Source organism: Sparus aurata, chromosome 1 (genome assembly GCF_900880675.1).
Source record: "Sparus aurata chromosome 1, fSpaAur1.1, whole genome shotgun sequence".
Lineage (NCBI taxonomy): Eukaryota > Metazoa > Chordata > Actinopteri > Spariformes > Sparidae > Sparus > Sparus aurata.
The window spans coordinates 16,328,646-16,347,667 of record NC_044187.1 but is presented as its reverse complement, the minus strand read 5'-3'; the positions used below and the strand labels follow the sequence as shown (position 1 = coordinate 16,347,667).

Here is a 19,022-nt window from a genome sequence, read left to right as displayed (position 1 = left end):
TTATTGAAGTCTCAGGTTGGTAAGGTAAATGTTGTTGGATGTGCAGAATAAGCTGTATTCTTCACTTTGGTACTTCGCTACAAAAATACTCCAGAAACGTTCTGTTCCCTGATGGATCACAGGGTGTTTCAAGCATCGAGTGGACGTACTGTAGTCAAGTGAATGTAAACCAGCAAATTCCTTTTATGGGGCACTATGTAGTTTTGGAGGAAAAAATTGAAACTCTGATTTTTTATTTTACACCATTAGTGAGATGATAATACAAACTCAATATATCATAGATTATAACTAAAATATAAATATTTATTTTGTCCATAACTGAATAAACAAAGAGTTCTCAAGGGAAAAAAGGGTCCCCAGAACACTGTCTGACTAGAAAGGATTCAAATATAAACAAAATAAAATGGTATGAAACTGTATTGTCCTTTAAGGTCAGTTTGTTTATTCAGTTTATTCAGTCATGAAAACAAAGAGAGTAGTTTTATTAGGTATAATAAGAAACACCTTTCTCGTCTGATCGAAATTTCTTCCCAAAAACTACATAGTGCACCTTTAAGGTAAATAAGTTTGTTTTGGAGTACAAGTCATGCTCTTATTTTGAATTCGAGCAAATCTAACAGGAAACGGGTGCTGACGGATGTAACGGGTGAGGCTACAAAGCGCCTTCCTCACAAGTTAGCCAAATTTACAGTTTTACAGGAAAGAACAGTTTCAACATGGCCTCCGCACAGCCTATTAAGGTAATAACCTAAAATAGAATGTCACTCGAGAAGTCTTACTGTCGGAACATGGTGCGTTTGAACAGAGGGGGGGCAGAGGGGTAATCAATGCGAGAGCAGCTAGCTAAGTAAGTTAGCGTACTTAATGCCAGATGTGCAGCTATGATCAACCTGGAAGTGCTGGAAAAGCTCTTAGCTCTTAGCATAGGATTAGCAAAGCTGTACTCACAATGTGCAGCCCTCAAAGAAAACGGCTATGGTTGAATAACACAAGCTAACGTGTCCATGCTAACTGCAGGGCTGCTGTAGTTGTACTGTAGAGAAGCCATATGTGAGCCACCTCAGGTACTGTTAATTTGGCACGTGGCCCGGTACAGTGCAGGTTGCAGCTTTGACTGGCTCCAAGTGAAACCTGTCAGCAGGTAGTTAAACAGTGGTGGGGTTAAAATAACAGCTCCACACCTTACACAAATGCACGTATGATCAGCAAAGTGCTGAAGTAGCTTAGTAGCTGAATATATATCCCGATTATACAAGACGTTTGGCTCTTGACAGTTTTACCATGTTTTCTCTTTCTTTTTTAAACAAATGAAAATTTACAATATTTCCCCACAATGGCTTGAACGAATAAACATTCACACAAACAATGCACGAACCCAGCAAGGTGCCATCTATTTATAACCTGCTTAAACTACAAAAAGGTTAAAGATGTTTAAAAAAGAAAACAAGCAAATCATTAAAAAGTGTGTGAGTTATGTGAATAGATAATTGTGTAAATAAATTATAAGCAGAATTGGAGGTAAACTGGCTTGGACAGGTTTCTTCCTGTCTAGAAACACCATAAACGATTTCCACATTTCCTGAGTAGCCTATTTATTAATTTAATGTTTATTGTCATGTAACATTTGTTGAAGTCTGTAACAAACCAACATGTTTTCTACATCTGGAAAACGGGATATGTGAAACCGGGCATCTCTGGAGCACTACACGCTTTGCCAAGTTGTGATTCATGTCATAAACTGTTGATGATTTTCTCACATTCTTCCTTTTAGATTGGAATAATCGGTGGTTCAGGACTCGATGATCCCGATATCTTGGAGGGAAGGACTGAGCGTTATGTTGACACGCCGTATGGAAAGGTCAGTTTTGTTTTGTGAAGTCTTCATTGGTGATAGCTGAAGTCCAGCACAGTCCACAGTATGGAGTTTGGGCTGGTAGCTGGAGAGGTGCCAGTGCAATGTCTGGGCACTTCTGTGTTACCCATGAGCAAGGCACTTAACCTCTAACTACTTGGAGCACCAACTGTGTGGCAACTCTGGCTCTACAATTACTCAACAATTGATGCATGTCTATATTTTGTGACTGTGTGCATTTGTATGAACAGTATTTGGGGTCTATGTGTCTGCAATGAAAACAGCAGTTAAAAAATTTAATTTCCCCAATTTATTTTTGCTTCAAGGACTTCTTCTAATATCTGTCTTGTCAAATAAAGCGGTGTGTATTGGCTTACTAACAGTAGTGTTTTTATCTATAATTGGATTATTCTGCTCTTCTTGGACAGCCATCCGATGCTCTTATCCTCGGGAAGATAAAAAACGTGGAATGCGTGCTTCTTGCAAGGTGAGAAATGGTATATATTACAGTTATATAGTTATAAATGGTAATTATTTGGTTTTCTACCTTGCTTTAAAATGTGACTTATGAAAATGTGAGCTCTTAGCACCATCTAGTGGAAAAACCTTACCTTAAAACTTACAGAGCACTATTCATTCACTCAGTCTAATAGCAAAGTGCAAGTTAAATGCATTTTTATGTTTCTGACATTGACCCAAAAATCAATACAAACAATGTATAATGAATAACTCTTTTCCCTGTACTCAGGCATGGGAGGCAACACACTATAATGCCGTCTAATGTGAACTTCCAGGCCAACATCTGGGCACTGAGAGAAGAGGGCTGTACACATTTATTGGCTACTACGGCCTGTGGCTCACTCAGGGAGGAGATTCAGCCAGGAGACATCGTCATCATAGATCAGTTCATTGACAGGTGAGTGGGCTGTGACCACAACATATAATTTATGTGTCTTTCCTCGTACTCTAAGAATGTATATGACACAGAGAATGTCAAAACATTTAATCTGTGATCTTAACATACTTTTATGTTTTAAAGTTATTATCCTTTGTTTACAAAAAGCGGATATATGCTTTTGATAAATGTACAGGTATTTATCATTTTTTTCGTTGCCTATATGTGAACAGATTGTAACGTGACTTTAAAAAGTTTTACCTCTGCTTCTGTCATTTGCCTACACGAGCCTGTGGGTGATTTGTTTAAGTTGCTTAAAGCTGCTGGACTGTGGACACCCAGCTTCTAGCACAATACAAAAGTCCCACAGAGCCCCTTTAAGCCCATCCAATTGCATTTATTTCTGTTTATACAGTAGAAGACCCTTAAATCATTTATCAGCCATATTTTTTACTAAATCTGCAACCTTTAACCACACCACTAGATGCCACTAAATCCTATACACTGGACCTTTTTAATGTGTGCCCAAAAATTGTTTTATCCTCTGTCAAAGGTTTGGTTGTTACCTTATGAAAATTCTACAGGAGGTTTCTTGTGCAAATATTCAAGCATCTTCCCACACATCTCACTGACAGGATTCAAATTACTGTGTGACAAGAGTGTCCAGATGTCTGAGTGAGGGAGGGCTTGACTCACCACCGTTGACTTTTTTTATCAAAGCCAATATGTGTTTACTATCCAGTGGGAAGACTTGTTAACCCCTATCTGATGTTTTGTTGAGCTCTCAAGTGTCATCTTTTGCTTGGTGAGAATTGAGACAATACACATCAATATATAATGACTTTATTTTCTGGAGCATGAACTTTGCAAAGAGAGATTGTTTTGTGTAAACATTCAGGATTCCTTCCTGTCTGTCTCAAGTTTCATTCAATGTATCACTTTCACTGAGTTGTTGGAATTCCGGCGTTCAGTTCTCATTCAAGTTAACTCCCACTATCACCTTGGAGTGGCTGTAATGTAGAGCGCTCGTTCACACAATGATATGCTTTCCGTCCCTAATTTTGGAGTTTATTATTAAAGGTCACATTATGCTCATTTATAGTCAATCACCTTTGTTGGGTTACTACAAGAATTGGTTTAAAATATTTAGTGCTCATGAAAGCCCTGCTCACCATCTCTCTGGTCTGCTCTGTTGCATTTTCAGATACCAGTTATCTTCATTTTTACTGTGAATATTCAGCAAATGTGTGAGATGGCGAGGAAGTGATGTCAAGAAGAAGAGTTAAAGGCGGGACTGCTGATGAGGTGTTTCAGACATGGAGCAGTGTTTTCTGTGTGAGATGGGAGCTACTGTTGTGGTTACTTGGGAATTTTACATGCCCAAGAACCAACCAAGGAAAAGGAAAAACGTAAAAGGTCTCCTTGAAGCTCTACAAAATAATGATTTAAGGGTGATATTGAATGTGGCATTGTGGTTTTGATACTCAGAACTGACCCCAAATTAACTAGCTTGACTAATTCTTTGACATCTGTAATAAATACCAGCCACAGCACAACCCTTGTAAATAATCTTGTATTTCTTGGTTTTAATCACCAGCAAGTGACACTCAGAGTTAGTCACACTTGCTGGTAAACCCAAGAGTATGTTTCTCATTTATTGACATGGGAAAACTAAGCAGTGTGTGCCCTCCAGGCAAATGCATATATACTTTCCGTGTAGCATGACCCTGTGGGAGTGTTGTGCTCTCTGTTAGCTGATTGCACAAATTCCTTTAAATGACTCGATATGTGCGGTTTAAATAGGATGGCTTATTTTGTTACCAATGAGTTGGCACCCAGCTGGTTAAGCTGCCTTCTCACAGTTGTGTCACTGTTTTCTCCAGTACACTTTTAATCGCCTCCGTCACGCTGCCTGTGGTTATGCCTGCCTGTGTTGGTGAAGCCGATGAATAGCTCAACTAGTACCTACATCAAGTGAGCACATACAACATCTATTTATCAGAGATGAGGAAGTTTCTTGTTGGGACTTGTTCAGACTTGTCCAACAGCATGTGACAACATGTTTTCTGAAGGCCTAGCTGTGATGATGTCACAATTGTTATGCCAGCTCTGGCTGCATACTTTTTCTCAATGTCAACAAGTTAGTGCAGCTGACTTTGTCCAGGTTGTTTTTTGTTTTTCATATTAACTTTGTTTATTACCAAAGTTAATCTTGATGGTAAGCCAAAAATGATCTGATCTATTCAAATACTTCTCATAAAAAAAAGGAAAAACTCTTTATATGCTTGACTAGGATATTATTGTTATTTTATTCTGTTCTAAACACCATACACATAACACTCTTGATTATTGGATTATGCAAATTGATCTTGGAAGTTTCCCCATATGGATCTTCTTGTTATTTTTCTGTAGCAGATCCTTTTTGCATTTTAGGAATAATGTGACCAGTTGATAATGATAGGTGGTGGGAGCCATTATTTGCAACAGCCATTCTGAAATCGCATTACTAATGAAATGCCAGGATAACTCGATTTCTATAACATAAATAGGCATTGTCCTCTGCTCATAGTTTATATCTCACACACTGCTGTTCTTGATTTTTTTCTTTTTGCAGCAGGGTGGAGCTGCAGCTGGCTCAAACTATTTAAACACTGAGTTAAGTCTTCTGCTGCCAGCGTTATGAGTAAGAGATGGGGTTGGGCATCAACTTGAAAGATTACCGTCAATGGAGAGATTCATATTTTGGATGTTTGAGATAATTGTGGTATGACTAGGTAATCCCTGGGAAAATAGAAGAAACCCAAAGATATGCCATAGACAAGCCCTTTTTTCTCTCATTAATTTCTCTTTTGGGGGAGAGTTTTCCTTATCCATATCGATTGTCTGAGGACAGAGGGTGTTGTATGCTGTACAAAAGACTTTACAAGACTGAATTATTTTTGATTATGCAATGATCTACATACCTTTACAGAACTGCACATGCTAAATATAATTCAGTTTGTAGCAAACAAGCTGAAGAGATGCAGGCAGACACAGAATCTTGAATTTTCTCAGGTCACTGGGCTAATTGAGTCAGTCTCTTGTGGTCTCCCGACCCGTCTCCATACAGAACTGAAGGGAGGCATGCTGGCGCCGTGCCTGGTGGAACTCCACTGACTCAGCAGAAATGTGAATTGAACAACCATTGTTGCCGAGGTGCAAGAGACCAGGCTGCTGCTGGTGTCTGTAAATGCTTTCATTATAGCCCTGGAAAGCTGTGAAAGGACTGTTCATAACATGTTAAATAGAATAGAAATTCATCCACTCTGATAAACCTGCAGTCTTTCACTAAAATTGTGGCTGCTTTAGAAGATTTTAAACGGGCAAACTGTTTAGATTATGATTGTGACATCAATAACTATTACTTAATGCTTGGTTCTTGATATCAGTTTTAGTCTGTTAGTATTTGAAAGTTTTTTAACTTCTTCAATCTGACATAAAGTTACATGTTTTAAAAGAAATAAAACTGTAGAAATGTGATTTATTTATCTGGACAGCACCATAATTAAGGTTGAGATTTGCAAAACAAATAAACTAAACTGCAATTTCATATGGATTTGGTTGATCCACAAAAACTTAACCCAGCTACGTCTGCATCTGAATTGTTGCTCATGTTGCCTTGACAATAACTATCAGTGCTGTTTACTTCTTTTGTCCAGGACTACCAAGAGAGCTCAGACGCTGCATGATGGACAGCCTACCAGTCCCCCAGGAGTGTGTCACATCCCCATGGCTGAACCCTTCTGCAACAGAACCAGAGAGGTGAGTCTTAAGTACCACATATCCCTTGTCGTTCAGTTGCTACCCTGACACTTTGTACAATTATTTGTTTCTATAAAATCAGTCTCAAATGAAACTCTTAATCAGTTTCACGTGAACATTGCACAGTAACGTTAGAGCAAACGCAATAATTTGATAGAAATGATGTTATGTGAGTAAACACTAACCTGGATGAGATGCAGGTCATTGTTGTCATTGGTGTATAACAATCATTTGGAATTGATGGTTAAAAACTCGAATACATTTTTTAAATAGAGCCAACTGAGATTGCAGTGGAGTGGATCCATAAAAATAAGTTTTTATTCCTTCCTTCAACACAGCAGGATAGAGTTTGTTATGAATGCATTATAACTGTGTCAACAGTCCCCCCCCCCCCCTCCTCTGTCACTGGCCTTAAGGAGACAGTTACTAACTCTCTGTCCTGGTGCAGGTTTTGGTGGAGGTGGCGCGGACCCTTGGGATTAAGTGCCATGTGCGAGGGACTATGCTGACAATCGAGGGGCCCCGCTTCTCATCGCGGGCTGAGAGCCTGATGTTCCGCCAGTGGGGTGCCGACGTCATCAACATGACCACTGTGCCAGAGGTGATCCTCGCCAAGGAGGCCGGCTTGTGCTATGCCAGCATCGCCATGGCAACAGACTACGACTGTTGGAAGGAACATGAGGAGGCGGTGAGTGGCAGGCTAGAGGTCCTAACAGGCGTTTTTTTTATTACTTTGATGTCTCTGCTGTCCTTGTTTGTTTATGCCATGTGTGAGTCAATGTCAGCGAAGGGTGATGCACGGTGGCTGCACTTTAGGTGATGTGCCTTCCTTCCTGTTCCGTTTGGACTGTATTCCTGAATATAGTTTACTCCCTTTGGCTTGACAGACAAAGTATGCTGAAGCACAAGGATCAAGACAACACATTTTATTCAATGACTAGTGTTTCGATGCCATGTGTGTCTTCATCAGAGTCAGAGTCTGATGAAACTTTAGTCATTGATACCATCCAAAGGTATCTGTTCAGTATCATCAGAACTTGACATAGTTAACTTTATATGTTCATTCCATGTTATTATCTCTATACTGGAATTGCCCTCCCTATTTTCCCTTTTCCTCCTAATCAGACAGCTCATTTTCTAAACTGAACAGCAGTGGCCAAGGTCCCTTTAGCCAGTGATAGGAAATAAGGTCCAGAAACCCCTGAGGATCTATGACACATAACCACTGGCTCTGCAAAATAATCTCTTCAGATAAAGTTGTGCTGAGCCATTAAAATGTGCAGGTGTTGGACACTTGTGCCAAAGTATGCAATAAAACAATTATTGCTCAATTATCCCCTGTCCTCCCACGTTTACTCAGAGTTGGTTCTGTGATTGCAACACAGCACATCACAGTAGTAAGCACTGCTTTTTATTTTCTTTTGAATAAGAATAAATTCATTTTTGTATTTTTTCAAAACCACTGATAGTCTTTGGCGCTTTTATGCATACTATAATAGCCAGCTTGTTTTTCTCTTCACTTTCTTCAAATGGAAGATTTTCTGAGTTGTGCCTATAACAAAACGACCTTGTTCACTGTAATCTGTAATGATCAGTGTGCTCTCGCAGCAGGAAACGTTTGCGTGCATGATGTCCTCCTCACTTTATGCTTCAGAGCGTTCTATTTTTGATCACTTTATGCTGATTTATTATGGGGGAGTCGTTACTGCTGCAGCCCAGGCCCTTTGCTGCAAGCCATCCTCTCTCCCTCTTCTGCCTTCCTGTCTCTCTAATATCATTATCATGTAAAGCAGAAACGTCGAATAGAATAATCTTTGCAATGAATAATAATAATTTTATAAATACTTACACATTGTTTTGGGCATTAAGTCATGTCCGAGATGTCGACTTTTCGTATGCCTGGCAGCCTTTTTCTCTAACCCATTTCTGCGATCAAAATGAGACAATGTCATATTTTCATGTAAAAATCAGTTGGCAATAATAATAATGATAACAATAATGATAATAATAATGATAATGATAGCAATGATATTGAAGTTTAACTTTTCCTTCTTGCTTTCAGAGATGGTTTGCAGAAGTATTAAATTGTTGGTGAGATCAAAATAACAAGGCCTCTTCCATGATAAGTTTAAATCATTTTAAGTAACATTTTGGTACAAGTTGGTACGTCACTAAAACATTTCATTTTTAAGAACAGAATAACTAGATAATTAGATTTCTATTTGTATGATGTGTTCTCAGCAGAAGTGTTTACCATTTGCGCTCTGCCAGCAGACTAGAGTATCTGTGGCTTCCAATGGCTTCCGAGTGACCTATGCTCTGTGACAGACACTCTGGATAGTGCAGTTGATATACTGCATGTGGGCGAGTTTCGGCTTATTTGTCACGGATCCAGCCAAACTCACAACTCCACTTCCGAGTTCCTGCAGCTGACCTCTTCCCCCTCCTGTTGCAGAACGCTCGCCACATCCTTCCGCCCCCCCCTTTCTGTCTACTCTGTCCCAGCCTCATACTACCTCCTGCCCCCCCCTCAGTCAGCTTGCCTGCCAGCCTCCGGTGGAAGCCCTGCCAGAGGAGGTTGAGTCACACTGAGTCATCAGCTTCACTGTCTTCATCCTGGCAAACACCACAAAAACATGAATCTAGTCAGCGTGTTTGACATGAAAACAAAGCACTTAAGGAAGGAATGGGTTAATGAAGGTTAGCGGAGGTAAACACGAGCAAAGGACGGAAGTAATGTCGTAACTTACTGTGCTGCACACACATGTCTGGCTGAGTAGTTATCACATAATATAATGCAGATAAACATATCTTGAACAAATGACTCAAGCCTTTGTTTAACAGCAGATGAATAAACATGCTTATTGCAATGTTTTGATTTTTATTTCCCCTCTCTTTGCAGTGCTGAATAATATGAATACTGGTATGATTGCCAGTGTCCAAGACATGGCAGGTGAAAAGGCTCAAGACTAAACGCATCATTAATACCACATAATGACATGAGTCATGTGGAGTACAAGGCACAGCTGACTACATTAAAAACAGTATACTGATCCTCACATCTGCACTGATGTGAATTGTTTGTTTTTTTGACGATTGTTTGTGTGGCTGAGATCTGGTTGTGATTTGGTGAAACTTGAGATTAAACTAACAAACTTTCACCGACCCATTTGGTTGCCCATGACTAAACTGGAGTTCTGCTTGACATCTGTGCAGTAGCATGTGCCTTTTCTCTACTTTAAAGTTGGCCTGGGTGATAAATCAGTATTAATGTTCATTGAATTTTAGAGTTTTCAGACTGTGTTATGTTGTACAAAAGTCTAGTTTAAAAAAGTGCATTACTCCTTAACAGTTCATTTTGCAATTGAACATTGACTTTTTTTAAATTTGCCATATTTTGTACTTATTATATATATTGATGTTGAATAAATATATCTTTTAATGCTGATGTGCCTAACACACAGTACACAAGTTTTGTTACATCTTTTGATAAAATCAGTCAAAAGGTTTCACCTTTATTGTTGTGGTATGGAACACGGTATTGAATATCATTTTTTTTAAAGTCTTGTTAAGAAATTAAAAAATTCCAGTGTCGTGACAACAGTCGCCCTTCACTAATTCAAGTATCATTCAGCCTGGTAACATAAAATGATATATGAATAACACACAAATGTCTCAAGTTGTTTTGCTTATTATCACACAATTTTTTTTTGCTTCCTATGTCATTTAAAATGCATTTCTGACATGCAAATGTCTCACCCAAACCACAAACTTTTTCCTAAATCTAAACATGACCTGACTTTGACCATTCCTGCATGTCTGAAAAACTTGCCGTGAAATGACTCACTAAAAGCTTGAATTGTGTAGACATGACAAAATGGCGTGCTATTTCTGCGGCATCTCATGATATCACAGGCTACTGGATTGCTGTTACAGCGTTCCCTTTAACTCCCTGTAAAAGTGTAAACTTGTAAACTGTATGTTTTGAAAGATGTATAAACACATCTGATATTCAGGTCCAATTTTATGATGGTGTCTTCCTTCACACCATACATTGCTGATTCCACACAATGCGAATCACAGTGCAAATATTCTTTCAGATACATGTGAAAGTACATTTTCAGGAAATACAGTGTGACCGAGTCTTTATAGGAAGTGAAATTTGTGTTGCTGAACAGGATTCTGAACACACGGCTGCTTTTTTCCCCCCTAGGTCTGTGTTGACAACGTGTTGAAGACGATGAAGGAAAACGCCAACAAAGCCAGCAGCATCCTGCTAACTGCAATACCACAGATTAGTCAGATGGATTGGGCTCAGACAATGAAGACCTTGAAAGTAAGTTGTCAGCTTTATGATGATTCATTTCCATTCAGTAAGTCTTCGGAAAGGTTGTGAAAGAGGGTCTGTTTACTTTTTTCAGCTGGGTATCTTGAACTGAGATCTAATGTATAATTATCCAGCCACCTCCTTAAACTGTGAGAATAATCAGACCGTCTGGAGCATGACCGCTCTCTAAACACAGCCTTTTTATGAAGGTGGTTATTACCATTATTTTCATGAGGCACAAGTGAGCTGATGACAGTTGCCTCCATGAGCGAGGCTTACTCACTGTCGTTGTGCACCTTTTTGTGCTATTAAAAAGTCAAACTCAGCTGGTTTAACTTTGAGTTCTGTATTTGACAGAACTGAGCATGAAAACACACATATTACATTGTTGACTCATTATATTTAGCAATAGCATATAAATGCGTAATTAAAGGATAAGTTCTTCCACAAATAAAAATGTAGCATTATTTACTCACACTTACGCCAGTAGAAAATCAGGAGAAGTTTAGTTCGAGTTTGACAGGAAAACTGTGATGTAGCATTCTCCTAAATAACTGAAGTTGAAAAGCAAAATGAAAACAATCCTAAAATGGCTCCATACAGCTGATCCGATGTAATCTGTTGTCCAGATTGATCTGAAAAGACTTTATTTACACCCTCGACACAACTGAGCGTGTGCACCCACTTTAGACAGGGCATGTGCTAACACTTTTAGCTTAACAGCTAGTGAAGGTTTCAGCTTCAATAAGGTTGTAAATTAAGTCTTTTTAAATCAATTTGGAATCTCGGGGCTTCTGGACACTTGGATTATGCCAGACCGGATGTATGGAACCATTAGGTCCCTTTAAGTTGTTTTTTTAACACTTTAAAAGAATTCCCCATCTACTTTAGTTGTTTAAGGGAATGTTGCAACGCTGTTTTGCTGTGAGGCTCCAGAAATGTCTTGTAAAGCTCGAAACTTCACTCAGCTTTCCATCAGCATGAGGGTGAATAGATAATGACTAAATTACAGGTAGGGAAGGCAATTATGGAGGAAAATAGTTGATTGTTGAGACTCATTCCCAGGTTGTCAAATTCTAATGCTTTCGGCCTGAAATTCTAACCTGAGGCGATGGTATTTGATAACCTGGAAACTATCTCTCTTAAGAATTGTCTTCCCTAGCTTTAACCACGAGTGGTTTTAGACTGGGTCCATTATTTGCATCAATTTTCAACAATAGTTTTGAACATATTTGAAGTACTTTGAGGATACAGGAAGGTAAGTAATTTCATTTCTATTCAAAACCTTTTAAAATGTTATAATTAATTTGTTGCATTAATACTTGCTTAGTATTTCTGTTTTCTGTGTTTTTCTATCACTAACACATTAGTTTTATATAAAACTTTTGGAAACAGATTTTTTTATTATGCAATATGTTTTTCTCATCGACTGTCTAACCAAATTAACTTAACTTCTGGAAGCTTTTGGCCCCGGACTGCCCTGATACTAATGCTAGTCAACTTTAACATGATCTGTGTAGTTACTGTTGTCTTTTATGCTGGACGTACATGGAAAATGAGCTGTCTCGTTTCTTCTGTTACAGTCAATGGCACAGTCTTCAGTAATGTTACCAAAACACTGAGAAAACAATGAAGTAGAAAACGTTCACGGATCCCAGACACCTCCTGCACCAACACGGACAACAGACTCAACCCTGCCTGTGGATTTGTCATCAGTGAATCACAAGAAAGTGCCTCACATAAATAATGCATGTGCTTTGTCTTCAGCAGGACTTTCAGTGTTTTTTTGGACTCAAAATACTCGTATAACCCCCCCTCCCTCTTTGTACTGATTCACAGGTCACGACATTTCTCCGGAACCACTCCTCAGTATCATCAGTTTCCTGATGCTTTATGTACAAAACCACTTGAGAGATCAAAAAAGATTTTAAGTCTATTAAGAGTATATTAATAATTGTGGATTTATATTTTTTGTGATCTTTTCAAGTTTCTATTTGCTGCCGGTAAACCACTGGTGTCTTTATTGCCGTTAATGCAGGTTTCAATTCAAACGCTTTGCAAGTGTAGCACAAGAAAACTTTGTGTACAGCCTTAGCAACAACTCATATACTTCTAAATGTCAAATCTGATGTCTTGAACGTTTGTTGTATTTACTCAAGATTTATCTCTGAAATGACTGGATACGTTACAGCAAAATATAGTTAGGCTATAAAATCTTGTTATTAGCACTGGCATGTTTACATCTTTCTTTATTCCAGCGCAATTTATTTTTATATATTGTACTTTCATTTTTGTCTTGATTCATTACTGTTATATGTGATCCATGAATTAAAACCCAACAGTGTTTCACTTGTTATACACATGTACTGACAGCATTTGTCAACACTGACAGAGGTGAAAGACTTATTTTACCAGCCTGAAATGTTTTACATATTGCAAGATGAAACCTTACCATCTCAAGTCAGAATTCAATCAGCCTTGTTTTTTTTTTTAAAAATATCCTGTTGCCACTCATGTTTGCTGCACCTCAACTCACCACACTGCTCAGAATCTAAAAATGTGGTTCTTTTTGTATTTCCTCTGAGCTACAAACGACACATTTCTGACGTGGTCTCCTTTAAGAGGAAATACAAAAAGACCACGTATTTATCTTCTGTTTGTCTTGTCTCAACATCATGACACAAATTCACTTAATGAAAACTGGACATTTAAAGAGATGTATGTTATTATTTTTCTTAGGTACTGAAATCTACATGTTGTTTTGCAGATTAGATTCTGTGCTAAAAAGATTAATGTGCAATAATAGGAATTGGAAGGGAAAAAAATAGGTTTACAGTAATGATGCGTTTATGTCCCTCGGACATGAGAGTTCAGATTTGAATTTCTGGTCTTGAAGCATAAATGTCTTTAGGGAGATAAGTTTTGTCAATGATTTCATTGAACAATGTCCTCCACATCTTTAGTGTTGAGATAAACACGGCCTGTAAAAACTCCCTCTCAACGGAGACCGGAGTGTAATTTACGCCCCTTGTGGTTTTGGGAACTTTTCTGCTCGTCTCAAATCTTATTTTGGTTCCATGAAGCCATAAAAAAAACGGCTTGGTTCAAACTGAATGAATTAAATGTTCAACTAGATGCACATCCTGTGTTATGAATCGTGTGTGTGTGTTAATTTTCCTTTCTCTCACGGTGGTTCGCAGCAGTGCGCTGTGTGCTATTAACTCTTTCATACCTGGAGAATTCAGTTTTATACAATGTTATTCTACTAAATAAGCTCCTGTCAGCTAAACTCTGTAGATTATAATATTTAAAGTATGTACACGCATGTTTTACTCTCATCTGAATTGACACGTCGCCTCGAACATTTCACAGAGAATAAATAAATGATCACATCTGCACTGATCTTATTTGTGTGTTTAACTGAAGTTGCCTGCAGCCTGTTTACCGTGCAGAGTTGAGGAAATACACTTGCCTCAGTCTCTGTCAATAACAAAAACCCATTTAATAACAAAAGCAAACCCAAAGAGAAGTCAGCAAACGGAGAGTTTTTAATCGTCGCCCGGGGATGATTTCTCTCATTCAGGCGTTCAAATTCTCAACTGAAACAAACTCAAACGATCATCGCTCGATTTCCTGTTTTTTATTTATTTTATTTTATCTTTTTATTCTCTGGTACCTATCAGCCTTCCATCCTTTACACAATATATGAAGCACAGTAATATAATCTCTGCGTCTAACCTTAAAACACTTTAAAAATAAATCTTACCATCTTAAATAAATCGCATCATGTCCGAGCTCTGACTGTCACTTTGTACAAACAGGACATCGGATTCAGCAAAATAATGCTTAAAGAATAGTGCGTCAAATGTGCAAAAATATTTTTGAATGGCTTTTATGTTATTTGGTGAATTATTTAACATTGATAGATATAAAAAAAAAAAACACCTCATAGGTTTATGATGACGATCGCAATGATTCTATTTTAAAAATAGCCTACAATATTGTAGAAACACGACAGTATAACTTTACACTTTATAAGTGAGATTCCTTACAGGCTTATCTGAATATTTTAGTGGTGAAACGGAAGATGTAATAACAATAAATTGTACTAAAGTCGTTGTAGAAGCAGGACTGAATGATCCGACATCCTCTCTTCAGATCATCATCGAGGCTATTTTTGTCAGAACCTCTCATATCCTGTAGATAACCCTGATTTCGTTAGAAATAAAATAATGATGTCTATTCAGCATAGAAGACAAATAAATAAAAACATTTCTATACAGCAAAACAGTCAAATGTGCATAATTGAGGCTGCAGGCCTCACCAGGCCCCGTTTTTTTCCCCCCTCAGAGCTCCGAGTTCAAGACCAGCAGCAGGAAACGATCTCACACACACTCCAGAAAAGCGACCACGTCTGCGTGGCCGTGTTCAGCGGCCAGATCCACGGGCCGACAGTTCGCATTGTCCCTGGCCTGCGGGTCCGCCTGGTACTCCACCAGCAGCCGCACCGTGTCCAGGTAGCCCGTCCTGGCCGCGTCGTGCAGCGGGGTGGTCCCGGTGCTGCTGTCCGCCACGTTGGGATCCGCTCCGTGGTTCAGCAACACCTTCGCCACCGGCGTGCTGCCCATCATCATCACCTTTGTTACAACACAACAACAGGTGCACATAACATCTTAGAACAGGAAAAAATAATCACTCATATATAGTTAATAACTAATATTATAGAGGAGCGTTTAGGTGCAGAGAGTCGATGGTAAAAATAACTCTGACCAAATCATTAGTTGATTGTCACCTCTTTATTAATGGGCTCGTCACACCAGAAGGACCGAACCAGGGCTAAAAACAACAGGGTAACGTGTTACACTCCAGTGAACTTTACCTGATCTTAGCCTATATTTCTGAGCAGATATATGAGAATAAAAAGCCACTGGAAGCGTTATGTGTCACACAAAACAATACGTGCAGTACGCAAATAAAACCCCGTGTGTGGACATAAAAGGGGTTCGTTATGACAAAATGTAGTTTCGTTTTCTTGAATCATAAAGACAATATAATATTGTATGAAAGTGACATGAGAGAGAAGGAGGGTTGCGTGTTTTCCTCCTTAAAGTCGGATCACTTGAAATTGTGGTGCACAGACGGCGCTCTGACAGCCTCCCCAATAAAGTAATGTAGAATAAAAAATAAACACATAAAACACAATTTTCTTGATTCAAGATCATGTGCTGTGTTGCAGTAATGTCATTTTGTAGAGATAAAGACATGAAATGGGGAAGAGGATTTAGCATATTTCCTGAGTGAGTTATGATGATCTTGACGTGTTATTATAACACGAATATTCCTACTTTCAATACAACCTATTGTTAACACGGCCAATCTCCCGGATATTATTCAAACAGCTCGATTTAAAAATGGTACCAAAGCGAGAAAAACGATCAATACGCAGCAACAACATTCAATATCTGAGGTGTGAGCTGCTCAGTCGTCTTAATGGCTCCAAACAAACTTACAGTTTCGTTTCATTTAGCTTGATGAGATTTATTTTTAGCGCACATTACCTCTAAAGTTAAGCTGCTAAGTGTTTTTATTTTTTTTATGTTTTTATTTTTCCTCATTTAAACAAGCAGAAGTTTGATCCCGACGGAGCTGCGCGTCATTTTCCACATGCGTATATAGTTTTCTATAAGTTATTAAAACATGTTGTAGTCTGGTTTAAAATGTCTCCCCTCCAACTTTTGTCTGTGCGTATTGTCATCTGAAGAGGTTGACGATGTCGCGAATCCTTTATTCTTGCGTGTAAACTTGCTTTGTCTCGGCTCGATGAAGGGCGCATCTGGTGACACTGACCTGGAGAGCGGTTCGTCCAAAACAGTTCGGCCCGTTAACTTCGGCTCCGGCCCGCAGCAGATCCTCCACATCTGCGGTGTTCCCGGTCGCCGCGGCTGTTGTCAGATCATCCTCCAAAGTCATGGTCAGCCTCCCCGCAGATCTGCAGCGATAACCCCGTGTAACAGATTGCTCTGACAGGTAGCCCGATGATGCCTATTTGAGGAACAAGAACGGCTCTAAAAAAATAAAATAAAAAATAAACCAACAACGCGCCGCACTGCGCGGTTTGAACAATCACGGCTGGGTGTCGGTGCGCTGCCTCCGGTCTTCAACCATCCGAGGATCGTCAGCTCGTCCGGGCCAGAGGCGGTCTGGGTCGCAGAAGTAAAGCGGGCTTACATCGCCTTGTCCAGCGCTCCTCAGTCGGTGTGTATGCCTAGACTTGTCTGTGTTTTGAATGGGTGACGTCATTTGGCGCAGTGGCGCGATCTCGCGCATGCGCCTGGCGCTTCCCCCGTCCCTCCTCGGCGCTCATGTTGTGTCGCTGAGGTGGAAACAAGCCTCCTCCCGATAAATGCGGAATAAACGCAGCTCTCCGTAAGTTTGTTTTTTTCATTCAGAAATTCAGCTGCGCACGTAAGACGGCCAAATGAATGCCTCAACTAATTCAGAGTCTTAAAGAGCCATTTTAATCCTGGAAACAGAACTTTAACTCAAAATAACTCACTTGAGACCAGTGTTGTGAAAAGTCCCTAGAAATAAAGACATCATTATAAAACATTACTTAAAAAAAGTGATACAACATACAAATAGACTTACAACATCTGATATAAAATGTACTTCAGTATCAAAAGTCATTTTCTGGCAATAAATGGACATGAGAAAAAAGTACAAGTAAAAGTAAAATGCATATATGCATTTTACTTTTACTTGTACTTTTAATAATCGGTTGACTCATAGTATATGCAAATATATATATTTGTATAAACTATGAGTCAACCGATTATTGAACTGGCTGATTATGGAACCTGATACTCAGCATTTTTTTTATTATTGGTATCAGTTTTTTAAAAAATGTTTTGGTCTAAACTGGCTCTGAGGCAGTATGTAAACTGCAAAGTATCTAATAACTAAGCTTTCAAATAAAGGTAGTGTAAAAAGTGCGATATTTGACTCCAAAATGTAGTGGAGTGGAAATATACAGCCTGTATGTAAATATATGATCATTGTGATATGTATTTCTGTGTTTGTGTGTGTGTGTGTGTGTGTGTGTGTGTGTGTATAAGTATATGTATTTTATTCTATTTTATTTTTTTTATCATTGTATTGTGTTGTTTTGTTGGTGCTACGGACCTCTCACGAGATGTGTCCCTAATAAAGTTTGAATTGAATTGAATTGAATATGAAGTATACTTTCATACTTTATACTTTATACTTCCCCTAACCCTTTCAATACTCCAGTAAAGTACAGGTACCACAAAATGTTAGCTACTTAACTACATCCCATCACAGCCAAAGGTCAATCTTACCCATGCATGATATTGTCAAAATATTATATTGACAGATATTGTGATTGCAGTATATTTTAGTGATGTCACTCGGTGGTTAAGTGATGCATTGTGGGAAATGTAGACGGCAGGTTATATATGTGCATCTGCTGTGTTTGATAATTTGTTTTAAAGTTGTCCATAATGGGTCCAAGACCAGGGGACTGCCTTTCAAAACATGGTGCTTACATTACACGCAATGCAATTTAGCCAAAAAAGGCTTCATACTACTTTTTCACATATGTAGCATTTCTCCCCTCTTAAGACATGTTAACACACGTAGAAATGTAGAACACTGGTGGATTTGTCCTTTAAAGCCTTGATCAGTTCTCTTGTGTTTTCGTGCTGCATATTTATAGATACATTTTAATTTAAATTAATTAAAACAAAGTGAACACATACAAAGCTTTAGTCTTATGTGGACCCCTGGGTTCTTTAAAAGATTAATTTTGTCAAAAGCATTATAAGCTTAAAATGTGATTAAAAATAGCTTGTATCAAGTAATGCTAACTAGCAAATGAGATGAAATGAATTATGAACCACCATTATGTAATGCTTTCTACTGCAGTGATTATCTGGCCTGACCTCATATGATCCTGTCAAATTCCATATGCTGAAGACCACTTAATATATATTTGTTTTTTTCTATTGAAGCCCTTCTATCTCACTTGATTGGTAATCCGGACTTGATGGCTGCTCGAAAATTTATAAAAAAATAAACAAACTTCAGAAAAATGTAACACAACAGCTGTTTGAGGTCAGCTGTGACAA

At 38.7% G+C, this 19,022-nt stretch overlaps 2 protein-coding genes across 2 annotated transcripts; one reads left to right on the top strand and one right to left on the bottom strand.

The window, feature by feature from the left end:
* Positions 1 to 587: 587 nt before the first annotated feature.
* Positions 588 to 14,016, top strand: mtap (methylthioadenosine phosphorylase). Its single transcript, XM_030433298.1, has 8 exons — positions 588 to 740; positions 1,772 to 1,858; positions 2,281 to 2,339; positions 2,601 to 2,768; positions 6,446 to 6,548; positions 6,997 to 7,236; positions 10,762 to 10,884; positions 12,459 to 14,016. The coding sequence occupies exons 1-8, from the start codon at positions 717 to 719 to the stop codon at positions 12,495 to 12,497; spliced, it is 843 nt and encodes a 280-aa protein (XP_030289158.1). The 5' UTR covers positions 588 to 716; the 3' UTR covers positions 12,498 to 14,016.
* A 389-nt stretch (positions 14,017 to 14,405) lies between these two features.
* On the bottom strand, positions 14,406 to 17,195 carry cdkn2a/b (cyclin-dependent kinase inhibitor 2A/B (p15, inhibits CDK4)). Its single transcript, XM_030433352.1, has 2 exons — positions 16,723 to 17,195; positions 14,406 to 15,512 (listed from the first exon to the last, which is right to left on the bottom strand). Exons 1-2 carry the CDS (start codon positions 16,843 to 16,845, stop codon positions 15,261 to 15,263), a joined length of 375 nt encoding a protein of 124 aa, XP_030289212.1. The 5' UTR covers positions 16,846 to 17,195; the 3' UTR covers positions 14,406 to 15,260.
* Positions 17,196 to 19,022: the final 1,827 nt, after the last annotated feature.

What these genes read in the sequence shown, in the direction of transcription:
- mtap (XM_030433298.1), top strand. Translation starts at nt 717, where the DNA reads ATGGCCTCCGCACAGCCTATTAAG. An exon ending in CCTCCGCACAGCCTATTAAG is followed by an intron (nt 741 to 1,771) that starts GTAATAACCTAA and finishes TCTTCCTTTTAG; the next exon opens with ATTGGAATAATCGGTGGTTC. An exon ending in GAATGCGTGCTTCTTGCAAG is followed by an intron (nt 2,340 to 2,600) that starts GTGAGAAATGGT and finishes CCCTGTACTCAG; the next exon opens with GCATGGGAGGCAACACACTA.
- cdkn2a/b (XM_030433352.1), bottom strand. Translation starts at nt 16,845, where the DNA reads ATGACTTTGGAGGATGATCTGACAACAGCCGCGGCGACCGGGAACACC. An exon ending in TTGGACGAACCGCTCTCCAG is followed by an intron (nt 15,513 to 16,722) that starts GTCAGTGTCACC and finishes GTTGTAACAAAG; the next exon opens with GTGATGATGATGGGCAGCAC.